The sequence below is a fragment of the Acartia tonsa genome, chromosome 1, assembly GCF_053477335.1.
Source record: "Acartia tonsa isolate MP-2025a chromosome 1, ASM5347733v1, whole genome shotgun sequence".
Classification (NCBI taxonomy): domain Eukaryota; kingdom Metazoa; phylum Arthropoda; class Copepoda; order Calanoida; family Acartiidae; genus Acartia; species Acartia tonsa.
This window is the reverse complement of record NC_137260.1, coordinates 34,158,820-34,184,341: the sequence shown is the minus strand read 5'-3', so window position 1 is coordinate 34,184,341 and position 25,522 is coordinate 34,158,820. Positions and strand designations below refer to the sequence as shown.

Below are 25,522 nucleotides of genomic sequence, written 5' to 3'. Positions count from 1 at the left end.
AATCAAGTAATAGAAACTTTGAATAGATTTTAGTGTATTTTATTGTATCTTAAAATAACATTTTAGAGAAAAAAACAAAACATATCTAAAATCTAATTTAGAAAAGGGGGGAAAATACAGTGACGTTTGTAACTAAAAATAACAAAAGAAATTACATTTATAAAACTTTACATTTTTGTCATTTGCTTTTGTTCACTTGAAATATCACTCCCAGTTTTTAAACTTTAAATTAATATTTACTTGTCTTTAATAGTAAACTATTATGAATAGCAGGGCTCGGCAGCCGCCTGTAAGCCTTAGAGAAATCAAACTTTTACAATTTTGATAATCAGCTGGAAGTCTAAACCTGACCAAAATATCATAATTTCTATTGAAAAAAAAAATTAAGCATCCAAACGGGTTTAAATTTGAGGCTTCGGGGCGCGGCTGCCCAGCTCTGGTAAACATACATACTTGTCCTTGTTGAATCTGATTCTTCTTAAAAGGATTAAGAAGAAAATATTTTAACACTTAGATGGAAACACTGAAGATTATACTAGGACGTTGCAATTTTAATTTATTATAAGATAGATATTATTTAACAAGAAAATTTAATAGTTTAAAAATGCCTATTTATTATCAAGATGTAATAAAAGTTAAACTATTTATATTTTTTTCAGATGCTGCACATTTCTTGCTTGTGACTGCAGGATGAAGTGTCCAGATCCTTGCCAGTGCTTCCATGATCAGGTACAATACTTTTTATCACTACAAGATGTACAAAAAATTTATCTACTATTGTTCATATAACAATCTAAAAGCTTTAGTTAGTTATCATACAATTAGGCACAGTTAATTTTTGTTTATATTTTTAATTAAAGCCAAAAATTAAACGATACAAGTTGTACAAATATTTTAGCATAATGTTGGTCACAAAACAGCATTTTTTGTACCAAAATTTCGTGTCTTGATATTGCAGCATAATGTTGGTCACCTAACTGCAATGTTTGACGTTTGTATCAATAATTTGGGTCTAAAACACACAATAAAACAGTAGAAATTGTAAAAATTTTGTAGCGTAATGTTGGTCACCCTAATGTGTGTTTCAATGATTAACTAATTGTACAAATATTATAGCATTCTGTTGGTCACCAAATGCAATGTTTGTATCAATATTTCGTGTCTAAAACCAATAATAAAACGCCTTTGTAATACTAGGAACGGGACTTTTTTGTTTGGTTACGGCTTCAAGTAGTTCCAAAAATTAAATGTTACATAGAAAATTTATCTTCTAGAAATTTCTTTCCTTGAATTTCAATTTTTTTCGCACTTTTAATAGATATAAAATTTTTAAGATAAAAAACCATTACGCCTTTACTTAATTACTATAATAAACAAACCATTTTTAACTTTTATGTAAAAAATCCATAGGCAACGATGAGTTTTCCATTTTTCCTCATAATTAAATACAGCAGCAGAAAATTCAATTAATGAAAAATGCAATTTTTATGAAAAACTTTCTATATAAAATTGTGATTTCATTGTTTTTCCTAATATAGATAGCGCAGTTTTTATAAAACTATCTTTTTGTCGTATTTTCACAGTAGCTTTTTTTACTATTTCTAGCCCCTGAGGGGCCTATTTCCTAACCCTGTAGGGCAATCATTAACATTCATAACCTAAAATAACCCATCAAAAGTACGAAAGTACGATCAAACGCGCTACTACATTTTCTTATAGCGATCCATCTTTTCTTTTACAACCTGTACTTACAACATTAGTTGGATATATTTACTTTCATTAAATTTTTAAGCATAAAACGGGCATTTTGTCGTAATTTTGATAATTTAATAAATTTTAAAATATTATATGATAATAGCAAAGATATTTAATAGAATATTGCCTGTTTGAATGAAGAGACTAATATAAACTAATTATGAACACAAATATCCTAGTTTTTTTTCTAAATACAATGAATTAATTTAACTGTATTTTCAACTTTTTCATAAAAGTTTGATTCTTACACAAAGATTTTACAACTAAGATATACATTTTTGAGTTTTAATCTATGTATATCATGCTCAGATTGATAGAATTTTTTTTCCCCCTATGAAAAGGTTGATCTATAAATGAGGGTTAAACGTATAAAAACTAGCTTAAGGGGAATGCCCTCATTTCAATAGTCATTGAACAAATGTTTTAACCTGCAATAATTATTATTTTAAAGTTTTTTTTTGTAAAACTGGAGAAAAACTAGGGTGAAATCAAACTCTAAATTATCTAATCATCGTATTTATAAGTAAATTGTTAGTGTTAAAACCAAAAGTTTTAGCACCTATTGTTTATTATAAAAACAAGGTTAAGTCCGCCCAATTAGAAATACATTCAAAACAACAAAAAGTTTGATTCGTTAAATATATGTAGTATATTACAAAGAACTTGAAAACTTATCCCTACACTTATCCCCAAAGTTTTATAAACTATTAAACACGCTCTCTTATTTGTTTGCTTAAAAACGTTATAGACATTGAACTTAACTTGAAATGAGTTGACTTTGCTTTTCTTGCTAAAACGAATTCACATGAACAAATGATTGTAATATAAAGTTTTGACATTACAGCATGTCCACCCATTCAATAAGATTTCAATTGTTTCACTCTCGGAACGAGAAATTAACAATAAACCACCCACGATTACTACGTAACAAATTAAGTAAAATATCTAACACTAGCAGCTTCATCCCCTAGAGGCCTCTAGGGGCATTTAAGATAGTGGGAGGGGAAGTTGATCCTCCATAAACTTTAAATTTTAGTTTTAAACAGAAAAAGCAGAAACAATTGGGGGGAGGGGGATATTTTTTTCTAGGGGCGATTTTTTTTAAAGGGTTGATTTACCCTTCATCACAATAGCTATAAACCTTCCCAGGACCTGTAAATGAGAACCATATCGATTGGCGAGCTCATTCGGTACACAGATCCAGTAACTTTTATATAAGTATTATGAATAAATAATCAAAGTTTTATTTTTAAAGATTACGAAAGAAAAATTTTCTGATAAAACTTAAATGATATGATTTAAAAATAAAAGGTATACAATTTAGTAAAATGTGCATAACATTACGATTATTTGATATTTTAATATTGAAGTAAAAGTTTATATGCAAATGAATCCTTATATTTTAATTATATAATTATATGATAACAAGAATAGTTAGCTTACAAGGGAGAGAAGTCTATAATCTTGAAATCATGTGATCAAAAGGAAAGTACTACATAGAATAAGAACAAAATCAGATTGCTTAATAAAAGGGATGGGCAATTCAACTAAGTCCTTTAAACCATGTGTCGAAGAGTAAAACAATTTTTAATTGTCTTAACTGTTATTTTGGCAATATGGGTATATTTGCAGGGTTGGAATGGGGGGTACAATGTAATGATACAAAAAATTACTTCCCCTCCATCTCCTCCCTTTGAAGTCCTGGTAAAATCTGTTTTTTTTTTAACCATTTCTCGTTCCTGTGAACATACAGTTACAGAATCTCAAAACGAAGTATAGAATAGCTGCGCAGGCTGTAAAAAGAGAATAAAACCGCAAAGTCTTTTTTTCAAGCTACGGTTCATGCAATAAGCCTATTCATCAGTTTTTAGGCAATTTGGGAATATGGAAAAATATTCTAAAAATACATTTAAAAATGTTCTCCATAGGAAAAATATAAAAAAGTTTCATTATATTTGATGGGACATTTTCGATTTCAAATATTTAATGGAAATGCAGGGAAAATAATTGTCTATCTTTCATTTACTCTAATACTATAATTATCCCTGATAGTAATTTTTTTAGAATACTTTTACTTGTCCTTGAATTAACTTTGGTTTTATGGTTACAATTTGAGTTATGGAGTAAAAATTATTCACAAAAAACTTTTAGATTGATCAAAAACGATTTTTTGTATTTTTTAAAGTACCCTAATTTGACAATGCTGAAGCATTAAAAAATTTAGACAACTGTGTGTGTATTTTGATATTTGATGAGTCATGCAAGGGTCTAGCATAACTCTAATACTAAATATAACTAGTTGTGTAAAATAAAGAAAATTAACTCTGCAGCAATTAGCAGTTAGTTAAAAGGACACTGTGAAACCTTCTTTTTTAATAGATGAGCTACTCTTTGGTTTGTTTTGTCGTTCCGTTTGTCCAAAATGCTTGATACCACTTTTCAAAGAGCATCCAGTCTTAGTCCGTCAGTCTGTTGGCCATGCTGCAAAAGACAATTAAAAAATATTATGTATCTTATTCTGCTTATTTGTCTTTTTTAAGACCACTGCTGTATACTTTGCTCGATGATGCTTTTGTGCTTGTGGCTGTTTTCAGGAAAACAGATTTGATTAAGCAATATTACCTTCGGAAGTCTTATCATTTTAAATAGCTACTTTATTAAAATCTCTATTTGATTCATTATATTTTCATGAAAGGCCAGGATTGATTAGGTGTTTGAATTCTAAAAAATTTGAATGTAACAATGGGAGTCTCTTTTTTATTTTTTCCTTTTAAAAGCTGAACTATAATGAGCTAGCTCCGCCTTTAATTGTTTTAAAACCTTTAATTTGCTTCATACACAGTTTAACTAAAATCAGTTTAACTAAAAAATATATTCATATATATTAGTTACTATAGTAATTACTTAGTTGATTATTAAAATATTGCATTGGACATTGTTAATAACTATTTACCAAAGGAGTATTTCTTAATCGATTTATGTTCCATTTTTATTTATGTATAACCTTTTTTTCTTCTTACTTTTTATGTAATTAATTTATTTACTTTAATTCGTGACTTTCAAAACTTACTAAAAAATTGTTGATCTTTTATAACACATATTTAATTAGAAGAAGTTCGAGGAGGAGTGTTATTTATTTACTATTTATATATCCATATATTCCTGATTTCTTCCTCTTTTCAATGTATATTTAAGAAATAAAATAAATTTCTAATTTCTGACAAATTTTAGAAAATGTTCCCCATGAGATTGTCCCAGCTAGCCGTTATTTTTCCCTTCAGTTGTTCGTACAATGTCCATAATATTGTTTTCTTTACACAGCATGTTAGCAGCGAGGCTACTATACAAGTCAGCAAGTGTGGCCGATTTGCCCATATTCAGTGTTATATCTTAATCGTTAGCTCAAAACTTTGGGTACTTTTATTACATTTTGATTAGCTTATTCCAAACTATCAGTGCATCACATTTTAACTAATAATCATAACTTACTGAAGGGTTGCTTTGTTTATCATCATTGGTTTTCCGAAAAAAAAACAAATATATACACACAAATATATAATTGATGATTCATACACTTACTTGTTGTTCTACAGCTATGCAAAAAATGGACGTTATCATTCTTGTTTATCAGTAATTTTTGTAGAATTATACAAACACTACATTGGGGTAAAGTTAGGTTACAATTGTTACAATTGTTACAATTCTTATTTAATTTCCCACCCTACAAATCAATTTTTAATTGATTCCATTATTATTTTAAACTTTAGGGTATTCTTTTTTATTAAATAAAGTTTAAACAACTCTTATTAATTTATATTTTCTTTAAATAGATTTTGAAAAGTAACTAATTTTAACGATAAAATACCAGAATTTGAAAAATTACCAAATTGGCAATAAAAGAGCTAAATTTATTTTATTGCTAATCTAGCACTTTTTATGTCAATTTTTTTCTGGGGATTAAAGTGATTGATAAATCTTATTTAGATTATTTCTGAAAGTAATGCTCTTGTGAATATGATTTTTGTTGTTAGTCATTTCATAGTAGTTGAATCTTTCATACGCATAAAAAAAAGTATTTCAACAGCAAGACAAAGTTTTAAGCTGGGATATATTTCATTGACCCATCCCTGTATTCCAGGTCTATCTTGAGGTTTTGTTGAAAGTAAAAATTGTGATAAAAACTGTCGGCAAACATTCTCAAGTTTTATTAGTATTTGTCATGACAAAAATCAATTAGCACATGAGGTATCCATACAATAACTTTGATTCGTTCAAGTACTGTCAAAAAATTTAAAATGAGCCATAACTTTTATCAAATGAATCCTTATCAAATTATCAGAACCGCAAATTAACACTACGGCACAAACCAATTTGCAAATCATATTATTAACCTTTAATATTTATTTTACATTGAGTACTTAATCGCGAACATTATACATTAATGGATATGGCAATAAGGTATTTTAAAGTTTACTTAATATTTTATTTTCACCTTTTATCAATTTTAATTTGTCATATGATAGGAACACCAAACATAAGAAATGTAAAATAAATAAAAATCTACAAAAATTTAACTGCCAATTTTCTCTGAGATATTTTCTCACGACATAATATGGCAAATTTAACATTTTAAATAAGAAAATGATAATTTACCTGGAAAATATTTTGTGTCCAAATTTTTCTTCAGTTCAATGACATACTTTTATTTTTTTATTTTATGTAAAAAAACAGTAGTATATTAGAAATAACATGTATCAACATTATCATTAAGTATATTTATTGTTTTTTTATGCTATAATCATTTGAATAATAATAGTTGATTAAAACCATTTTTTGATATAGATTAGTTTCAACATGTTATAGAAACATTACAATTCCTATTAAACCTGAAGGCATCTCGTTGACGTTTAATTATAGTGATGTATGTCGACTCTTTTTTTTCAATTAACAAATTCTAGATGACATATTATAAAGAGCATTTAGTAACAAAAGAAACCATTATATATTTATCTATCTTATAATCAAAATTATACCTTCTAAAAATTCTTTTGGCCTCAAGATTTCCACAAGTGGATAAGATTGATAACAAATACACTAATTAAATGTTTTGTGTTAAATTTGGTTTTTAAATATATCTGATCATTTTTAATTTAGAATAAAAATGTTCCCTGCATATAAAAAAAAACAACTTTTTAGAAAAATTACTAACTCTATCTTTAATTACAGGCATGGAATCTGAACATGATTAAATGTGGAGGGCGCAACCTGACCCACGTCCTGCGCGAGATCCCCATGGATTCCACCATCCTTTACCTGGACGCAAATCATCTAAAAAACCTGGGCACAGAAAAGTTTTTGGGTCGCAACCGTTTGGCCACGCTGTATCTTAATTCCAGTGAAGTTTATGAAATTAGCAACAGAACATTCTTAGGCCTCTGGGGCCTTAAAGAGTTACATTTGGAGTACAATGCTATTGAAACAGTTCCTTCTGATTCTTTTATGGAGTGCTCTGAACTAGAGGAGCTGTATTTACACAATAATGTCATTAGATTTATTGATAATGCTACTTTTGCAGACATGGCAAAGTTAAGAATCTTAACCCTACATAACAATCAGCTATCAAGCTTGTCCCTGAATCTAGCACAAACAACATCAATGCGAAGCCTAACCCTCGGCCGCAATCCCTGGACGTGCTCTTGTGAATTGTCGCTGTTCTTTCAGCGCGTTTCCGATAGCACCGGGCAACAAAGAGTGGCGCACATTATGTGTACCGACGGTCTGGCCAGCCACAGTATTGTCAGCTTTTATTCATCCTGCCGCGATTTGGATGTGTTGGCTGTAGCTTCTAAAACATCATCATCAACTCTGCTTCTGTTGTTGATATCAGTGTCGGTTGGATTAATTTCGCTGATTGCAATCTCTGTCTTCCTAGTTATAAAGCGCAAGTCCCTCACCCGCTGGATCTACTCAAACTCACGATCATCCAACAGCAAGGTTGACGATCCCTCACAATATTCGCCAATGTTGAAACTACCATCCCCAGAGCCGCTGAAACCTGTGCTGGCCGCCAGTCAGAGCAGCTACGGAGCGGCCGTGCCCAGCATGAAAGAGTACAGTGCTTATCTACATTATTGTCTTGCGGATGATAATTATGCCAGAAATGTTTTGGCAGCCAGACTGGAAAATACTGGCGGACAACAGCAAGTTAGCGGTACACGCTTATGTCTACACCACCGTGACTTACCCAAAACGTGCACAGTCGGCCAGGCGATAAGTCAGGCGGTAGCAAATTCTAGCTGCCTGCTAATTGTCGCCAGTCCAGCATATTTTATGTCCAGCATACCAAGCTATGAGCTTCAAATGATTTTAAGTGAAGTGTTGCCGCGCTACAGCTACATAAACACAAATTCATCCGCGTCGGCTGTGGCCAGCGGAGCTTTGTCGTACCCTGTGATAGTAGCCGTCAGCGGCACAACTGTGCGAGATATTAAATCCAAGTTTGGACAGCTGGCCGGGTGCCAGGCCGATACCTGGATCTATCTTGATGTCACAGACAGCTTATTTTTTGATAAATTATCGGCGCTGATTCATCAAGGCGCCGCTGGCGGTAATTTGCCACCGTCTGCACATGACACCAGCAGTGAATCATCCAGTTGTTCTACTAAATCAACATCTGCAAGCACACTGCCGGCACGACGGGTGTCAACGCCGCGAGTCATAACAAACCCGCTTGAGCGGTTCACACCGACCAACTCGGCCGCCACTCCATCCAGTTCCCGCACTCCTACACATGTTACCACGCCCATGAGCGGGGATAGTGGCATAACCAGCCGTCTGTTATTGCCACCAACATCATCCACTATGAGTCATATGATGATGAGTGGCAACGGCGGGTATATGAACAGCGGCCTGGGTAGCCATATGGACCGTCTGCTTCTGGCGACAACCCTTCCAAATCACCATTTAGGTCACCATAATAATCCTGCAGAAAGTATTTATCAGACAGTGCATGATCCCGCCAGTGATAACGAGGATCCCATGTATCAAACTGTGTACGCAACAGACCCGCCAATGAACGTCTACGCGGCGGCAAACGATCCGCAAACGGTCTACATAGACCGCAATTTAGATCTGGTGCAGGCCAAGCCGCAACCGCAGCCGCCGTCCTCCGTGACCGCACTTAATTCGGTCATGTCCCGGTTTAGAACTCTACAGTGAACAAATCAATAGTTTTTTTCAAATAAAAGTTGTTTTAAACTTTTTTGAACTTTCAACAAGTGTTCAGTTTAGAAATTAAAAATTATACACGTTTATTTTAAAGAGTTTTAGACTTTTTAAAGAAATAATACACTTTGTGGAATTTAAAAATAATTTGATTTAGCAAATATTTGTAACAGCATTATAATACATAATTTCAAAAAGTTTAATGTTTAAAAAAATAAATGTTACTTAGCAATTAGTTATCATTTTTGTTTCTTATTAATGATAATCAGATCTCAATTAATTAATTTTAGACAAAATTTTTAATAAAAAAGTTAAATTTGAATAGAGTAGATAAATGTGCTTTTTATTTCATTGATTATTTATTTTGATATTAGTTAGTGCAAACTAAATTTATCCTATATTTCTTTTATTTTCTCTACTGCAAACTGTCTTTAAGATTAAACTAGAAATAAATCTAAATGAAATTTAAAAAGTTAGATTAAAAAGCTGGTTTTGTGTTGGAATTTTGGGAGTATTTCTAACCTTAAAGTAAATAATCAATGAAATATACATGAAAAAATCTTAGTTGCGATAAAAGTTAGAAATTTGTTTAATATCTGTGTTCTATGGCATAAAATAAAAGACAAATTGTTGAAAAGATTTGCTTGAAATACCTTGTAGGTTTTTTAAAAAAAAAACAATGTTTTCAACTAAATATGTTTCAAAATATATTTGGCCTGTCTTTGAAAATAATCTAAAATACAATGTGATGATTTATTTGATAAACGTATTCTATAATAAAAACTGTACTTAAAATATTGCATCTACTTTATCTTTGACAAGGATGATATAATCTTATAGTAGCGTATCCTTTTTTCCTCAAAAATTGTATCTGTTTGGTTAAGTTAAAAAATTTATGGACAAACCTTAATTTATACCTAACACTATAACAGATTTTTCGATTTGCAAAATTATTTGGCAAGACAGACAGACGGACAAAGCGCTTTGTTTGCGTAATAAGTAAGGAATGTAGGGATAAGTTAATGGGAAGAGTAAAAGTTCCAATCTGAAAAATATTCAATCTAAAAATTTAAAACTGTAATAAAATAAAATGTCTTCAAAACCACAAAACAAAGCTTTACTAGATTCTAAGTTCAAAAAAACTTTGACTTTTTGAATTTTTTTCTCATTATTGCATTAATTAATTTGGTATTTCGATACGATTTTTACCTTGGTCTGCTTTTTGTATTTGACATTACGAAATAAGTTATTGCCCTCCAACTTTGAACCCATTTCTATTGACCTATTCGTTTTTCCCTGGTAATTAGTACTTGTAAAGGTATACCTAGGTATGGCGTTAATTGGGAAAATAATTTACAAAACATGTTATTTAACCTCAAGCTGATTCCTTAGACAGTAAGACAGTGTATTGACAGCCCAGTTTTGGATAGCATAGATAATAATTTAAGTGTAATTTTACTTTTTACTCTTTCTTTTGGAGCACAATTAATTAAGAGAGTAAAAAAATAGAGTACTAGTTTAATAAAACTTACATACAAGGCCTATTAGACCTTAGATATTACATTTCGATTAGACAATAGAAGGGTTCAGACAATTATTGTTCATTCTAAGATTCATTTACATATTTGTAAGTAATTTGATTATTAACGTATTATGTACTAGCGGCTACGCCCCTAGAGGCCTCTAGTGGCACTTTAAATGTTTTTGTTTGTTAAAGTCTATGTTAATTATTTATGTTACGATACCTACCATATGTTACGTTGAAGTCTCCTTATTTATGTTACGATACCTACCATATGTAACGTTGAAGTCTCCCAATATCATTTTTTTTTCGATTTTTTTGTCATTCTCTTGGGAGGGTGGTGGTACCCTCCCCCAAAATAGTTATAAACCTTCCCAGGACACATGAGAATCTACCCTGTTAAGGAGAACCTGATCGGTTCAGCGGTTAGCGAGATACTTCGGTACAGACACACAGACAGACAGACAGACACACAGACAGACACACAGACAGACAAACATCCTGTTACTTTAGTATAAGGATACAAAGTACTCCTTCTTAATAGATATACATAAAATCAAATTTAATATGAGGTTAATTCACAAACAAAATATTAATTTTTCATATTTTATAAATCTATTTTTTTGCATAGATTTGTGGGACATTAGTTTCATATTCATCTTGCTAACATTGTTTATCTAATCTAATTTATCTATTGATTAATTAGAGCATTGAGTTCGAGATTTTTATCTCTTTTCAACGAGGAATTTTATCTTTAACCAGAGGCGTTTTTATAAAACTTCTGAAGCTAGTAAAAGTGGCTGACTCAGATTATGACTTAAAAAAATTTATCAATGACAGGCCAGTATACACTGTAATTGACCAATGGTAAACTTTATAGTGGCCTAAAAAATAAGTTTCATTGGGCAGTAAGATATATAAGTTTTCCGGAATTTTAAAGTTAGGGGGAGATTTGAAATTGCATCTTATAGTTATTTCTTTCATCGTATTATAAACGGCTTTCCGCGGATATAGAATGTACAATTATGAGATTAAAACTAGTTTTTTTAGACCCGTGTTGTGCCGAAGGCACCGACTAAAAAACTGGTTTTAATCTTATAATTGTACATTTTTATATTCGTAGAAAGCTGGATATAATACGATGCTAGACATAGTTTTTTCGTATGGATGAGAACCGGTTCCTATCCACCGGATTCGAATGAATACGAGAAAATACTTACTTGATATATGAAGGTTTTATGATATTTTCATATGAAAAAATTGCCTCCAATTTTTTACATAAAAAATTAGGGGCGAAGCCACTATTAATATTTATTTATGTTTTGTTACTTTTAATGCATCTTTTTTATGTGTTATTACCGTTTTTAGATCTTAATTCGAAAATATAATTAAACTTAAATCAAATATTAATATAATTTGGAGGGTTAGCGCCCTATTAAATTAAATTTAAATCAGATTTGAAAGGAAAGGGATAAGTTTTTAAACTAATATGATCAAAATTTTTACTTTACTTTAACTGAATGTCAGGCAGAATATGGAAGCAGCTTATAGTGCCTAATAAGAAATGACGGCATACAATACAAATTACTATTGATAGGCCAGTATACATTATAATTGACCAGTGTAAAATGTTTACTGGCCTATCATAGGCTATTTGTATTGTATGGCTTAATTTTTTATTAGACACTATAAGCTGCTTTAGAATATGCCCAGAAATACAGAGAAAAAGAGGATGAAGCATGCCTTAATCAATCTTACCCCCAATTCCTGATTCAAATGATTGGACGAAAAGTTATGAGAAGACAGGTTTGCTCTTTCCTTTTCATGACCCCTTTCTCCAACATTTACAAGCTACACAATTCAGATGTTAGTCTATTATTTATATTTCAAAAGATTATTTAATTGTCCATTGTCCTTTCTTTACTTGAGGTTATGTCCCGTTCATTTTTACAGATATTTGTCCCTGCATTGAATTTGAAAATGTTTTAATTGTGTCATTAAATTTGAATATGGCTTTCTTTCACGAAAGCAATGCTCAGGTCAAAACTTAAAACTTTAGGTTTTTAAGGTTAGGTTATTTGGTGATATTTCAAAATATATCAATATGACGACTGACACCGTTTGAAAAAAACCTCCATAGGTGAATTATTTTGCGCGCAAAAGAACTTGTGAGACTAAAGTAATAAGGTTTTTCACAGGTAATGGTTTTCATACGGTAGTTTTTTTTTAATTTTCATGTGAATTGGATTTAAGACTTATAGCTTCATTTCATTTTAATTTTAATTAATTTTATTAAATTGAGTTTAAATAAGGAAAACATCCAAATTATGATTATATGCACGACTTTATTTGTCTGTATTGATAAACATTTTTTAAAATTTTACCAAAGGAAGCATTTTTTTTACTGATTAACCTCTTTACAAAGCTGATATATCTTGGTATATCAACACCAAGTTTAATTCCCTTTTCACTAATTTACATAATATTTTTTTATATTTTATTTACTTTCCTTATCCACCAAGGATGTCCAAGCCGAAGGCAGGGGGAGAGGGGGGGGGGGTATCTTAATAGGGATTTAATGCAACTATATTTTTTTATTGTGGAAGGTACACATATCTCTTACACGTCCTTAGATTCTGCTACATGACCTACAGGAGATGTATATGTGGTAGCTTCACCCTACCACATATACTCAAGTTGAATTCTAAATGAACTGAGAATAAGATACTAATCTTTGCTGGTTTCTAGGGATTTTTAATTTTCTAGTGTCACTGCAGAATTTAAAGTGATCTCAATGCTTTACCTGATAATTACTTATGTATATTTTTACCTTTTGTTGCTATGCAAGTTACGTGAGGGGAATGTCTTGGCAAATAAATAGGCGCGTCATACATACTACCATTATATATAATAACTTTCAATCAAAAGGCATTGAGTTGATTGTCTGTCCCTCAACCGTACTGTTATATTACTCCAAGGTAAAGTCTTTAGTAACCACTTTATCCTAATGAAGTCGCGGACAAAATTTTTTAAAAGAATTTAATGACAATAAATAATTGAGAACTATTATTTTTAAAAGTAACTCATTAAGATATTAAAAGGTTTTAAGCAAGGCGAATTGAGTACAAAATTGAATACCCCCCCCCCCCTCCCCATTTTCGAAAGGGGAGCTTAAACTATTTTTATTGGGTGGAATCTTCCTCGCAAAATCCTGTACACGCTCCTGAATTAGATAATCAAAAGTAAACAATGACAAAACATGAAGAAAAAGTGAAAGTGTATTTTTTGTTAAAATGAAAGTTCAATAGAAAAACAAACAATAACAATTATTTAGTTTTATCAGATTCATATCACATTTTGGATCTACTGCAGTTCACGGTAAAATATTGCTGGTAAGCAATATTTCCAAAAATCTATGAATTTTATAGGCTGCTAGCTGCCAAAGGGCTGAACGTACAGATCATATCCGCACAACATTTTAAGCGGCATAAGAAGGCCTACAAATAATCTGGAATAGCCAAGATCCAATTATGCACAGGGAAAGCTTCACTGAAGAAAAAACGAATAAAATAGGTCTTTTTCGCGCATTTCTCTGCACTGCGAGATAATTGTGCATTATTGATTTATGGCTATTCCAGATTATTTGTAGGCCTTCTTATGCCGCTTAAAACATTGTGCGGGCATGATCTGAACGTTCAGCCGTTTGGCAGCTAGCAGCCTTTAAAATCCATAGATTTGTGGAAATATTGCTTACCAGCAATATTTTACCATGAACTGCAGTAGATCCCACATTTTAGTTCAGAGCTATAATAGTTATGTATCGCATCGTATTATAGACAGCTTTCCTCTTATATTATAATGAAAAAATTATAAGATTAATAAAACTAGTATTTATTTTAGGATTTTTATTTCAATATTCATGGAAAATTGTCTGTAATACGATGCTAACATGATTATTAGTATGACTGAGAATCGGTTATAATCCAGCGGATATCGATCGTTTTCGTAACCACACTGAAAAATTTTTCTTAATGTTCGTTTGTCGGACTGTATATTTTTTAAGATCTTCGCTTAATGGCTTTTGTCAACTTTGTTTAATTGAAGAATGAAAGTGTGATTGTGTTCCCTTATAACTGCAAAATTTAGTGTTATCATAAGAAAATTTTCAGTGTTATTCATTTAAATAAAATCAAGGATTATAACATCCATAAGTAGCGATGTACAAAAATGCGCATACCTCACTGATTCTTCACTGAATATTTTAGCTTCCTATCTTCTATAGAAGCCGGGAAAAATATTTTCGCCAAACGCGACACACAAACGTACGGACAGACAAGGTTAATCATAAAGTAGCGCTGCTACTAAAACAATTGTTTACTTATGAGATATTTTACATTTGAATAGTTTTCGTGCTTTGATTTTTTTGCTCAATTTTATGAATTTGTTTATCTTCATGTTTCCGCCAGTTTATTTTCTTTGCACAAATAGACAGACAGATAGATAAATAGAATAAATATAGACATAGAAAAGTCACCTTAATGCAATATTAAAAAGATAGATATTGTTTCTGCAGCTTACAAATTCATTGTTTTACAAGGATGATAACATCCGTAAGAGGTGAATCATAAAAATAAAGTCTGAAGATGCTAAAGTTGCTGCTTAACAGTATATAAATTTTTTTTTATAAAAATTTAAATCTTCAACAACAGGCCAGAAAAAGTTTTTCCATGGCCGTATGGACAGACAGACGAAAGTACTTAAGAATAGAGCGAGATAAAAGTAGCTTCGCTACAATCTATAGATAGATTACACAAATTGATAGATGGATAGAAAAATAGATAGATAAATCTACCTATTTGTTTTTGCATAAATAGATAGATAGATATATTTTGTTTATGCTCGCTGTTTCCGGCTGTGCGAGTTTATTTTGTTTGAAAATAAACTTTTGCACTACGAGATAAGCTTCACTTCCTAGTGCGCTCAACAGTTTTTAAAACTATTTTTTATCTCTTTTCAAAAGCGAAGCTTTTATATCATTAGGGTAGGTCCCTCCGTAACGGTGATCTTTTCTCGTTAAATCAGAAATGTTAGAATTAACCTTTAGATTTCAAACTTAGCATGATGGTTCCTACAATAGTCATGTACGATTTAGGAAACATAGCAACTATTTAATCGTTACCAGAATGTCCGTACATCCATTGAAAACATGCTAATTTTTATCTTTTTGACAACAATTTTTTATATGATATAATTATCCTATTCATCTGATTTTTGGTTGAATAATAACTGGGACTACAAGGTACAATATTATAAGCGAGGCATCTCTATAATCAAATCCTAAAAAATATACCATATCCTGAAATTGTGCAATTTTGCAACAAATTTTGTATAAACTTATAAATTAATGTTGTGCTTATTTAGTTCTGACACTCTTAAAGAGTTATTCTTCTTTTGTCCTTCCATCTGATTTCAAAGCTTTGCTTTTATGGAAGTTATCATTCTTGACTTGCTACGATTTTAAGTTTATACCTCGTTCTATAGCAGCATGCTTCAACAAAATACATATTTGAAACCCGCTTTAAATATCTTTTAAAACCCCAACCCTTCTGGGTCAATTCCCTGCACTCTTGTCAAGCTATTGTTATCCAATCATTACAACTTAGGACCTTGCAAATAGAAAGTTATACAGTTATGTCATAAATACCAAAGGTTTTCTTGATAATAATATGTTCGTACTTCACAATTTATTGTTTCTGTATTTGAAAAAATCTGTTTACTGTTTTGGATATTATCAAATTTGTTTATGAAAATCTTATTTGATACAGGTATGAGTTGTGACATTTTTTATGTATCTGCTTTAGTTTATTCCCATATTTTTATCTTTTAAAAGCAAAAATACATTTAGGTCCAACTGTTCCTTTAATCTTGAATGTAAGCATATTAGAATCACCCCATTGTTAAAAATCTTACATGAATAATTATTCCTGTACCAAATAGGTATAATCAACATAGTAATAGCTCTTTAATCTTTATTGTTAAAGTCCATTAAAAAAGTTTTGCTACAAAATTTGAATATGTATCGCTCTATCTTTATTCCCATTTTGATTCAATAAATAAAGCTCTCGAAAGATAAAATATGACTTTGAATGTGAAAAGGGCAAAGCTCTAGGAAAAAAAAGTCGTTTATATTTTCTATTTCATTTAAGCTTGGAGTTTCTATTTATTACTTGTAAAAATATATCTAAATGTTCTGATCATAATTATACTTTTGTTACGCTTACTTAATTGTACCATATTGTCACAAATATCCTTAAGCAGAGTTTGTTTGGACGATTCTAACATGGCTAAATTAACGATCAGAGACAATTGAAGAAAAAAATCCAAGACTTGAAATATCCCTGTACGTAGTGGTAGAAATGTCTGAAAATGCATAAAATGTTTCCTGTGCAATAAAATTTATTGCTAGCGGGTTCGTAAAAATTTTTACAACAGGCCCTGCCAAATTTAGGCTTTTTTTCAAGGATAATGCTTTTAAAGGTTGAACAATTTTTCCCACAATTTTTCCCAATTTTTAAAGTAGGTAGGGTGTAGTTTTCCCCAAGTAATCAATTTAAAATTTAGCGAAATTCTATGCCACCGACTATAGACTGGCAGTTCTGGTACTCTACCTGTATCTAGTTTATCCTTGATAGTTTCTATTTTATTGTATAAGTAACCTGTATCTGTCTCTGTTCTGTACAGGACAGGACCATAGGCTGGCACTTCTGGTACTCTACCTGTATCTAGAATATCCTTGATACTTTCTATATCATTGTATTAGTAACCTGTATCTGTCTCTGTTCTGTACAGGACAGGACTATAGGCTGGCACTTCTGGTACTCTACCTGTATATATAATATCCTTGATACTTTCTATATCATTGTATTAGTAACCTGTATCTGTCTCTGTTCTGTACAGGACAGGACTATAGGCTGGCACTTCTGGTACTCTACCTGTATCTAGAATATCCTTGATACTTTCTATATCATTGTATTAGTAACCTGTATCTGTCTCTGTTCTGTACAGGGCAGGACTATAGGCTGGCACTTCTGGTACTCTACCTGTATCTAGAATATCCTTGATACTTTCTATATCATTGTATTAGTAACCTGTATCTGTCTCTGTTCTGTACAGGACAGGACTATAGGCTGGCACTTCTGGTACTCTACCTGTATATATAATATCCTTGATACTTTCTATATCATTGTATTAGTAACCTGTATCTGTCTCTGTTCTGTACAGGGCAGGACTATAGGCTGGCACTTCTGGTACTCTACCTGTATCTAGAATATCCTTGATACTTTCTATAATATTGTATTAGTAACCTGTATCTGTCTCTGTTCTGTACAGGGCAGGACTATAGGCTCGCACTTCTGGTACTCTACCTGTATCTAGAATATCCTTGATACTTTCTATATCATTGTATTAGTAACCTGTATCTGTCTCTGTTCTGTACAGGGCAGGACTATAGGCTCGCACTTCTGGTACTCTACCTGTATCTAGAATATCCTTGATACTTTCTATAATATTGTATTAGTAACCTGTATCTGTCTCTGTTCTGTACAGGGCAGGACTATAAGCTGGCACTTCTGGTACTCTACCTGTATCTAGAATATCCTTGATAGTTTCTATATCATTGTATTAGTAACCTGTATCTGTCTCTGTTCTGTACAGGGCAGGACTGCAGGCTGGAACTTCTGGTAAAATACATAATCACAGTAAAGAAATAATTATATAGATAGATACAAGATACAGTATTTTTTTTAAAAATCTACAATAAACTTGGTCATCTACTTTAATTATTTTTGAACTGTGCTCTTCATAGACTTATTTAAGTTTTTATTATTTTGAAATTCTGCTTTTGAATTGATTTATTCCATTGTATTATCTACAGACTTAGTTGAGGTAAAATAGTTTTATGTTTCTTTTGCAAGGACGGTAAAATTATTATGAAAAACAATTCGCCGAACTTTACAACATACTAAAATAATAATTTACAAGTTGCCGCACCATCTAGCACCTGGGGGCTCGAATAGATAGTAAAGGGCACAAAAATAGCCTAAAACTAATTCGAGAATTAATTCAATAGGTTTTGTAGTTATCAAAATTCTAAGCTACAGACAAAAAATTTACTACTTTCCTGGTAAAAAATATGAATTTAGGAGATATTTAACATTAATTTTAAGAATATTGCAAATGTGTATTTGTATTCCAACAAAAAGCTCATATAATCAAAGATTGGTGGTCTGCTATTCTACACTGGGTATCCTGCCTTTATGCTTGTGTGTCGCTAATTCTTATTGAAAATATATATCCTTGTTTCAAGTCTGCTAAAATAATTGAGTATATTTTGTGGAACCATATATAAAATAAAAATTCTATGTCGGAATTAATTTAGAATCATCTATAAACCAAATAAACAACGTATTTTTTTGGTCATTTTTAAGTTGTAGGATATCTTCCCTTGTGATATAATAATCAATAAGTAAAAACCATCCCTCACATTACATAAAAAAAGATGCATTGGCCGATAATAAAGATGTTTTGGAAGGAAAAAGAGAGGGTTATGTTTGGTCCACTAGCAAATTATAGGGTATTTATTTTAATGACTGAATTAATGGTAATTAGGAAATTAGAACGGAAATAGAAAAATGGGAAAGAGTTATTAAATTTAATAGAAAAAGGAATAAAATTAGAATTTAAAGTTACTCTACAACCAAATATATGAATAAAAATAAAAAAAATAACATAGATGAGTAAAAAGACAAGTTAAATGTAAAGAAGACTTTACAAAAGAATAAACTACAAGTAAAAGGATGTCTATCTGTTTGGAAAGAACCTTCCTAGCCGATTAACCGATATGGTTCATAACTTCATCTAGACAAAAAGAGAAATAATGAATGAAAAAATTTTTAGACCTAAAAAAGGGAAATGTTATGAAGTATGCACATTGCATAATTGTACAATTATTTAAATGCATAAGAATTACATTTATTATGTTCAATGTACATATTAAGTACGACCAATAAATTTATCAAACAAGGTTAATAACATTTATAAAACTATAGCTTCACATCATAAAAATTACCTTTATTATTATATTTAGTACAAGCAATAAATATTATCGAATCAACAAGAATAACAATTTTTAAGAATTCGACACTAAAAAACTTCAATAATCTATATAATTGTTATTGAGGGCTACATTGTTAAACCAAGGCCACTTCTTTTATAAGGAGCGCAGAAAACCTTCATCGGATTTCTCAATATGAAATAGCTTGCTAAATTAATAAAGACTTGATATTGTCAAAAATTGTACAACATATCAAGAAAATTCAACTATTGTACATCTACTTCAAGCGAATTTAGGTAGATCTAAGTGTTAAGAGATACTGTAGAAACTACCAAGTTCTTTAACGGCCTAAAATAATTTTGTTTCAACCAATGCAATGGGACGTAAAGACTTATCAAAGTTAAAGGTAGCTGCGCTTTTACTGAATTGGAGTAAAAACCTGCCTAGACCATATTATTACCAATAGCAAGGCTTCTCGACGATTAGTTGTCTGTCTGTCTTTATAAAACAAATTATTTAGATCATACGTAGGTAGATGTTGTCATCCTTGTATTTTTTTTATTGGAGTACATCTGTAATACAAAATAGTAGGATGTATACCCCTTGCTTAAGATCTCGGTAAGCACTAAACTGCCAAGGTTATAATTCTTAGTAAACATACTCACTGATTCTGAGATGTTCAGAGTTTAGGGGCAAATTCACTAGTATTTAATATTTGGCTTTGCTATGGAGACAAAAAAGCTCTCTCTATTCACCCATGGTTTTAGTGATGTTGTCATCCTTGTTTTTACAATGCACTGCATAAAATTATAGAAGTTGGTTTGGTTATGCCTTATTGATTAGTTCAAATTAAGCTATAAATCAAAATGAAACAGGCGACTCCCTAATTTTAACTTTTACTTTTAAGATAAAAATTGTATTGATTACAAAAAATATTACATTGTTAATTGTCTAATTGATTGTTTGAATATAATTTGTCAGGAATTGCCAATAAATGCTATTTTTTAGGTTTTTTATGTCACAAATCCATCGATTCACAGTGAATATTCAGATAATTCATTTGTCAGACCAAAATGCCTATCTTTTTGACTGACAGTCAAAGTAGAACGATGTGTGTCCGTATATCTGAAGCTTAAGATCTCGATAACCGCTGAACCCCGATTGGGCTCTACACTTCAAGGAATATAGATACTGGTCCTGTAGTGGTTTTGTTTGGGGGGGATGGGGGAGGGAGGACCATCTTAAACAACCCCACAAAAAGAAAATTTTACCCACACCATTTGTTTTGTATAAATAACAACAATGGTAACTATGCAACATGAGGCTAGAGGCGAAGCCACTAGCCGTTGTTATAAAGAAACTATGGTTTAAAAAAAACATATTTAAAAAAGCTGTCAAAATTTTGAACTGCAGAAGAAATGTTGTAAGTAAGAATAAAGTGAAAACAAATGTGTTGACACTATACAAACATTTCATACAGGTTCTTTAGTTCTTAAGGCACTTTAATATCACACATTAGTAGTTTTAGTCCTATAAGGACTTAAATTATGATGTTATTGCTTTCATTAAACTCCTATGGGAATGGCATTCATTATCAAAACATTATCAACTTCACTTTCTCTCTTTGACTCTTTCTGTTTCTGTTTCTTTCCTCTAACCTAATTTAATTTTTTCCTCTCCTTTCCTTTTTTCTCTTTCTATATTTATCTTACTTTTACTTTCTATATTTCTTTCTTTTTCTACTTATAACCTCTATTAATTCCTCTTTCTTTGTTCAAATTTTATCCTTCCTTAATTTCTATGTCGATTTCTTCTACATTTTTCTTTCTATGTAATTGTCTATCAAAATATCTATCTTTATCCCTTTCTTTCTGTTTTTTCCTTTTTAATCAATCTTTTCATATAAAAATGTTTTCATTCTCTCTTTTAAGAATTAAGTTAACTGTAACTGTCGCATTTTGGACAATGTTCAATTGAAATTTAATAAAAAGAAAGTGAAAGGTCCTCTTAAAGTCTTCATAGTATCTAAATGTAATTCACCATTGAAATATCCTGCTATAAAAATGATCAATTATCTGATTTGTATAAACATCTCACAAATAAATAGATAGAACCAGGATAGATAAATAGATAGAATAAGGAAAGTTAGATAAATAGAATCTAAATAGATAGATAAATAGAACCAGGATAAATAGATAAATATAACTAGAATAGATAGATAAATAGAACCAGGATAGATAGATAAATAGAACCAGTATAGATAGATAAATAGAACCAGTATAGATAGATAAATAGAACCAGGATAGATAGATAAATATAACCAGTATAGATAGATAAAAAGAACCAGGATAGATAGATAAATATAACTAGGATAGATATATAAATAGAACCAGGATAGATAGATAAATAGAGCCAGTATAGATAGATAAAAAGAACCAGTATAGATAGATAAAAAGAACCAGTATAGATAGATAAAAAGAACCAGGATAGATAGATAAAAAAACAGGATAGATAGATAAATAGTATCAGGAAAGATGGATAAATATAACTAAGATTGATAGATATTTAAAACGAGAATAGATAGACAAGTATAGTGGTCACTGGTAAGTCTCTATTGTTAAAAGTTTTCTATGAGAATATAAGTTATAAAGGACATCACAAATGATTTAACAATTTTACATTTTACTTTTTTGTTCTCTTAAAAAATCCTACATGAATCAAGATTACTTATTTTCTTGATTGTAGAAAATTTTTGCCCCTTGAAAATAAATTATTTGGTACAAGGCGTAGATTTTAAAGGTAAAATCCATGTAAATAAAACTAAAATAAAATCTTCTCAAACACACCAGCCGTCCATCTACAATGGCAGCTGAGTAAATCAAGCTTTTACAAATCTAATACGACAGGAATCTAAAAAAATATACTTATCTTGAATAGCAACCGAGAAAATCACGTTCCCTGTCCACAAGAGCATTAACGACAGACCAATGAACAGGAATCTAAATGAAACTTCTCTCAAATAGCAGCCAAGAAAATCACGTATCCAACTAAACACAGCTGACAGACAGGCGTATAATTTGAATTATTTAGTAGCCTTGCTATTAAATCACAATGATTTTTGTAAACTGTTGATGATACAATCTTAAATTTGTTGTATATGACATATGCATAGTACATTATGTTACTTACTGACTTACATTTCAAAGTTAGAGCTATTAAAGCTAATCACAAACGGTTTATTAGGGACCCCTTAAAAATAAGGGTATCTTTAGCCTTACTTTAGTTTAGGGGAGATAGTCTACCCTTAAATTTAGTAATGTCAAGCTTAGGTAAAGATTTTGATAGGAATACTTTAGCCTTACATAAACCTATCATATCAATATAAGGTAATACTCTAAGTTGTCTTCCTTTGCCAGCCCCCCCTCCACATCTACCCTTTTCAAACGATTCCCCCCCAATGAATAGCCGCCGCCATAACACTCACCATTCCCCTCCCCCCCCCCCGTCCCTTAGTGTTCTTTCAATTGGGGTTATATAAGAAAAGTTTCATTAGACTTGGAGGCGTTAAAAATTATCATGAATGAGGCTGTATATTCTATTTTAAGTTTTCTACATTTTTTCCCTTAATCTTAATCTTGTTTTTACTAATTAAGAGATTTTTTAGCTGATTAATAAAAACTCTTCCTATCTTTTAAGTAAAAGATTTAGGAATCCCTATCATAAACCCCTCTCCCTTTATGATGCCCCAGCCTTATAAATCCTCCCTTTTCATATAATTCTCCACCTAGGGTTACCTAAGGGTGTCGTTAATTTATTAAAAAAAATAATGAATAAAATTGTTTCTTAGCTTAACAATTTGATATATTTTTTTAACAAAAAATTTTGTGGATTAAATTAAACTTTAATACAATAGAAAAAAATCTTATAGATTCATATCAGGGTTCGGAAGCCGCAGCCGCAGCCTCAGCCTCAGCCACCATCAGCCGCGCGGCTTACGAGAAGCCTCAAAATCAGCCGCGCGGCTTCCTCAGCCACCCAATAAGCCTCAGCCTTAGTCGCAGCCGCGCGGCTTAAAGAAAACATAAGCCACTGTAAGCCTCAGCCGCATTCAGCCACTGTAAGCCTCAGCCACTGTAAGCCTCAGCCACAAAACTCCAATTCAGCCACATTAAGCCTCAGCCGCACTAAGCCTCATTCAGCCAACGCCCCTCTAAGCCTCAGCCGCAATCAGCCGCGCGGCTTATAGTTGGGGAAGCCTCAGCCACACTCAGCCGCGCGGCTGTTAATAATTTGAAGCCGCAGCCGCACTCAGCCGCGCGGCTTCAAGAAAGCCTCAGCCGCAGCTGCAAAGTTATGATTATGCCGCAGCCGCAGCCGCGCGGCTTGATATTTGTAAGCCGCAGCCTCAGCCGCAGCTTAATTTTTTTAATTCAGCCGCAGCTTTGACACAGCCGCGCGGCTGAGATATTGTAAGCCCCAGCCGCAGCCGCAGGTGCTAAATTAGTACAAGCCTCAGCCGTCAATTCAGCCGCGGGGCTTAATTTTCATTTAATTTTGTCTGTCTGAAGCTTAAGATCTCAGCAACCACTGAACTGACAATGTTGTCCTTCTCAGGAATCCTTTTACTAAAGTAACAGGATGTCTGTGTGTCTGTGTATCTGTGTGTCTGTACCGAAGGATCTCTTTAACCGCTGAACCGATCGGGTTCTCCTTAACAGGGTAGCTTCTCATAGGTCCTGGGAAGGTTTATAACTATTTTTTTGGGGGTGGGACACCCCCAACCCCCCCCAAAAAATTAAAAATCCCCCCCCCTCAAAAAAAGAAATATTTTTTAAAATTTTTTAAACTAAAATTAAAAATGAGGGGGGAGGCCCCCCCCCCTAAAAAAAAAAAATTCCCCCCCCCCAAAAAAAATTTTTTTTTTTACTTTTCTTTAAAAATTTTAAATAAGAAATTGGGTTATTAAATTTGACTCTCTCTCGTCCTCAAGTGCCCCCTAGAGGCCTCTAGGGGCGTAGCCGCTAGTTATATATATATTGACATTGGATGGTTTTGAGCTAATTTTGGGGTGGGGGTCAGACATTTCCATCGCCAAAAAATAATTTTTTTAAATGTTATACTTTTAAATTTTTTTATATTCTTTTATAAAAATTTTATCTTAAGTTTTTTTTTAAATTACAACATAGAAACTACCATCTCAAACAACTACAAAAAGTTTGAACCTGTAATGTAAGAGCTCCAGTGGGGCAATCAGTTAGCGCACGGTTCTTCTACACTGTTATGCCGGGGTTATAAGTTCGAATTTAACCAGGAGCAATACGTTTTTGAACGTTGATACTTATGAATATTATTGAATACTATTTATAGGGTAACTGCCCTACTGACGTTTGCCTAATTTTATTGTTTTTAAAAGATACAAATTTTTCAGAATTTACTTAATATTCACTATGAATTTGTATTATCTTAAATTTTTTTTCTTGTACAAGTGGCCTATTTAGCTCAATGGTAGAGCACTCGTCTTGTAAACTAGGGACCGTGAGTTCAAACCTCACAGGGGGCAATAAATTTTTGTGATACTCAAGTTATATAGTAGCTTCTCTATTATTTTTCCGTTTAGGTACGCAATACTTGTTCTATATAATTAAGCTTCATTATGTTATACAATTTCTGAATTTATAAGCAATACATGAATCGATATATTATTACTTTGATGTTGTCCATATTTTCATGTACTCTGATAAAGAAATAATCTCAGCTGGCTAAAATAACAATAACCCCCATACACCCCCTTTAATCCATCTCTCCCCTCTTATGGGATATATAAATGAACTGGCCAATAAATGAGGTCCATAATTTTATTAACAAATTTTCTTTTTTTTAATATATCCACATATTCTATTATATAAAGT

At 31.7% G+C, this 25,522-nt stretch overlaps 1 protein-coding gene and 1 non-coding gene across 2 annotated transcripts in view; both read left to right on the top strand.

Annotated features, from left to right (window-relative positions):
• LOC145317512 (uncharacterized) overlaps positions 1-9,643 on the top strand; it is a 51,987-nt gene extending 42,344 nt beyond the window's left edge. The window contains exons 10-11 of the mRNA XM_080158625.1: positions 660-729; positions 6,982-9,643. Coding sequence (XP_080014751.1) covers positions 660-729; positions 6,982-8,973 — 2,062 coding nt within the window. The 3' untranslated portion in view covers positions 8,974-9,643. The remainder of the gene's footprint in view (positions 1-659; positions 730-6,981) is intronic.
• Positions 9,644-25,101: 15,458 nt separating this feature from the next.
• On the top strand, positions 25,102-25,173 carry TRNAT-UGU (transfer RNA threonine (anticodon UGU)). The gene has a single exon. It is a non-coding gene; the product is annotated as a tRNA-Thr (tRNA).
• The last annotated feature ends 349 nt before the right edge of the window (positions 25,174-25,522 follow it).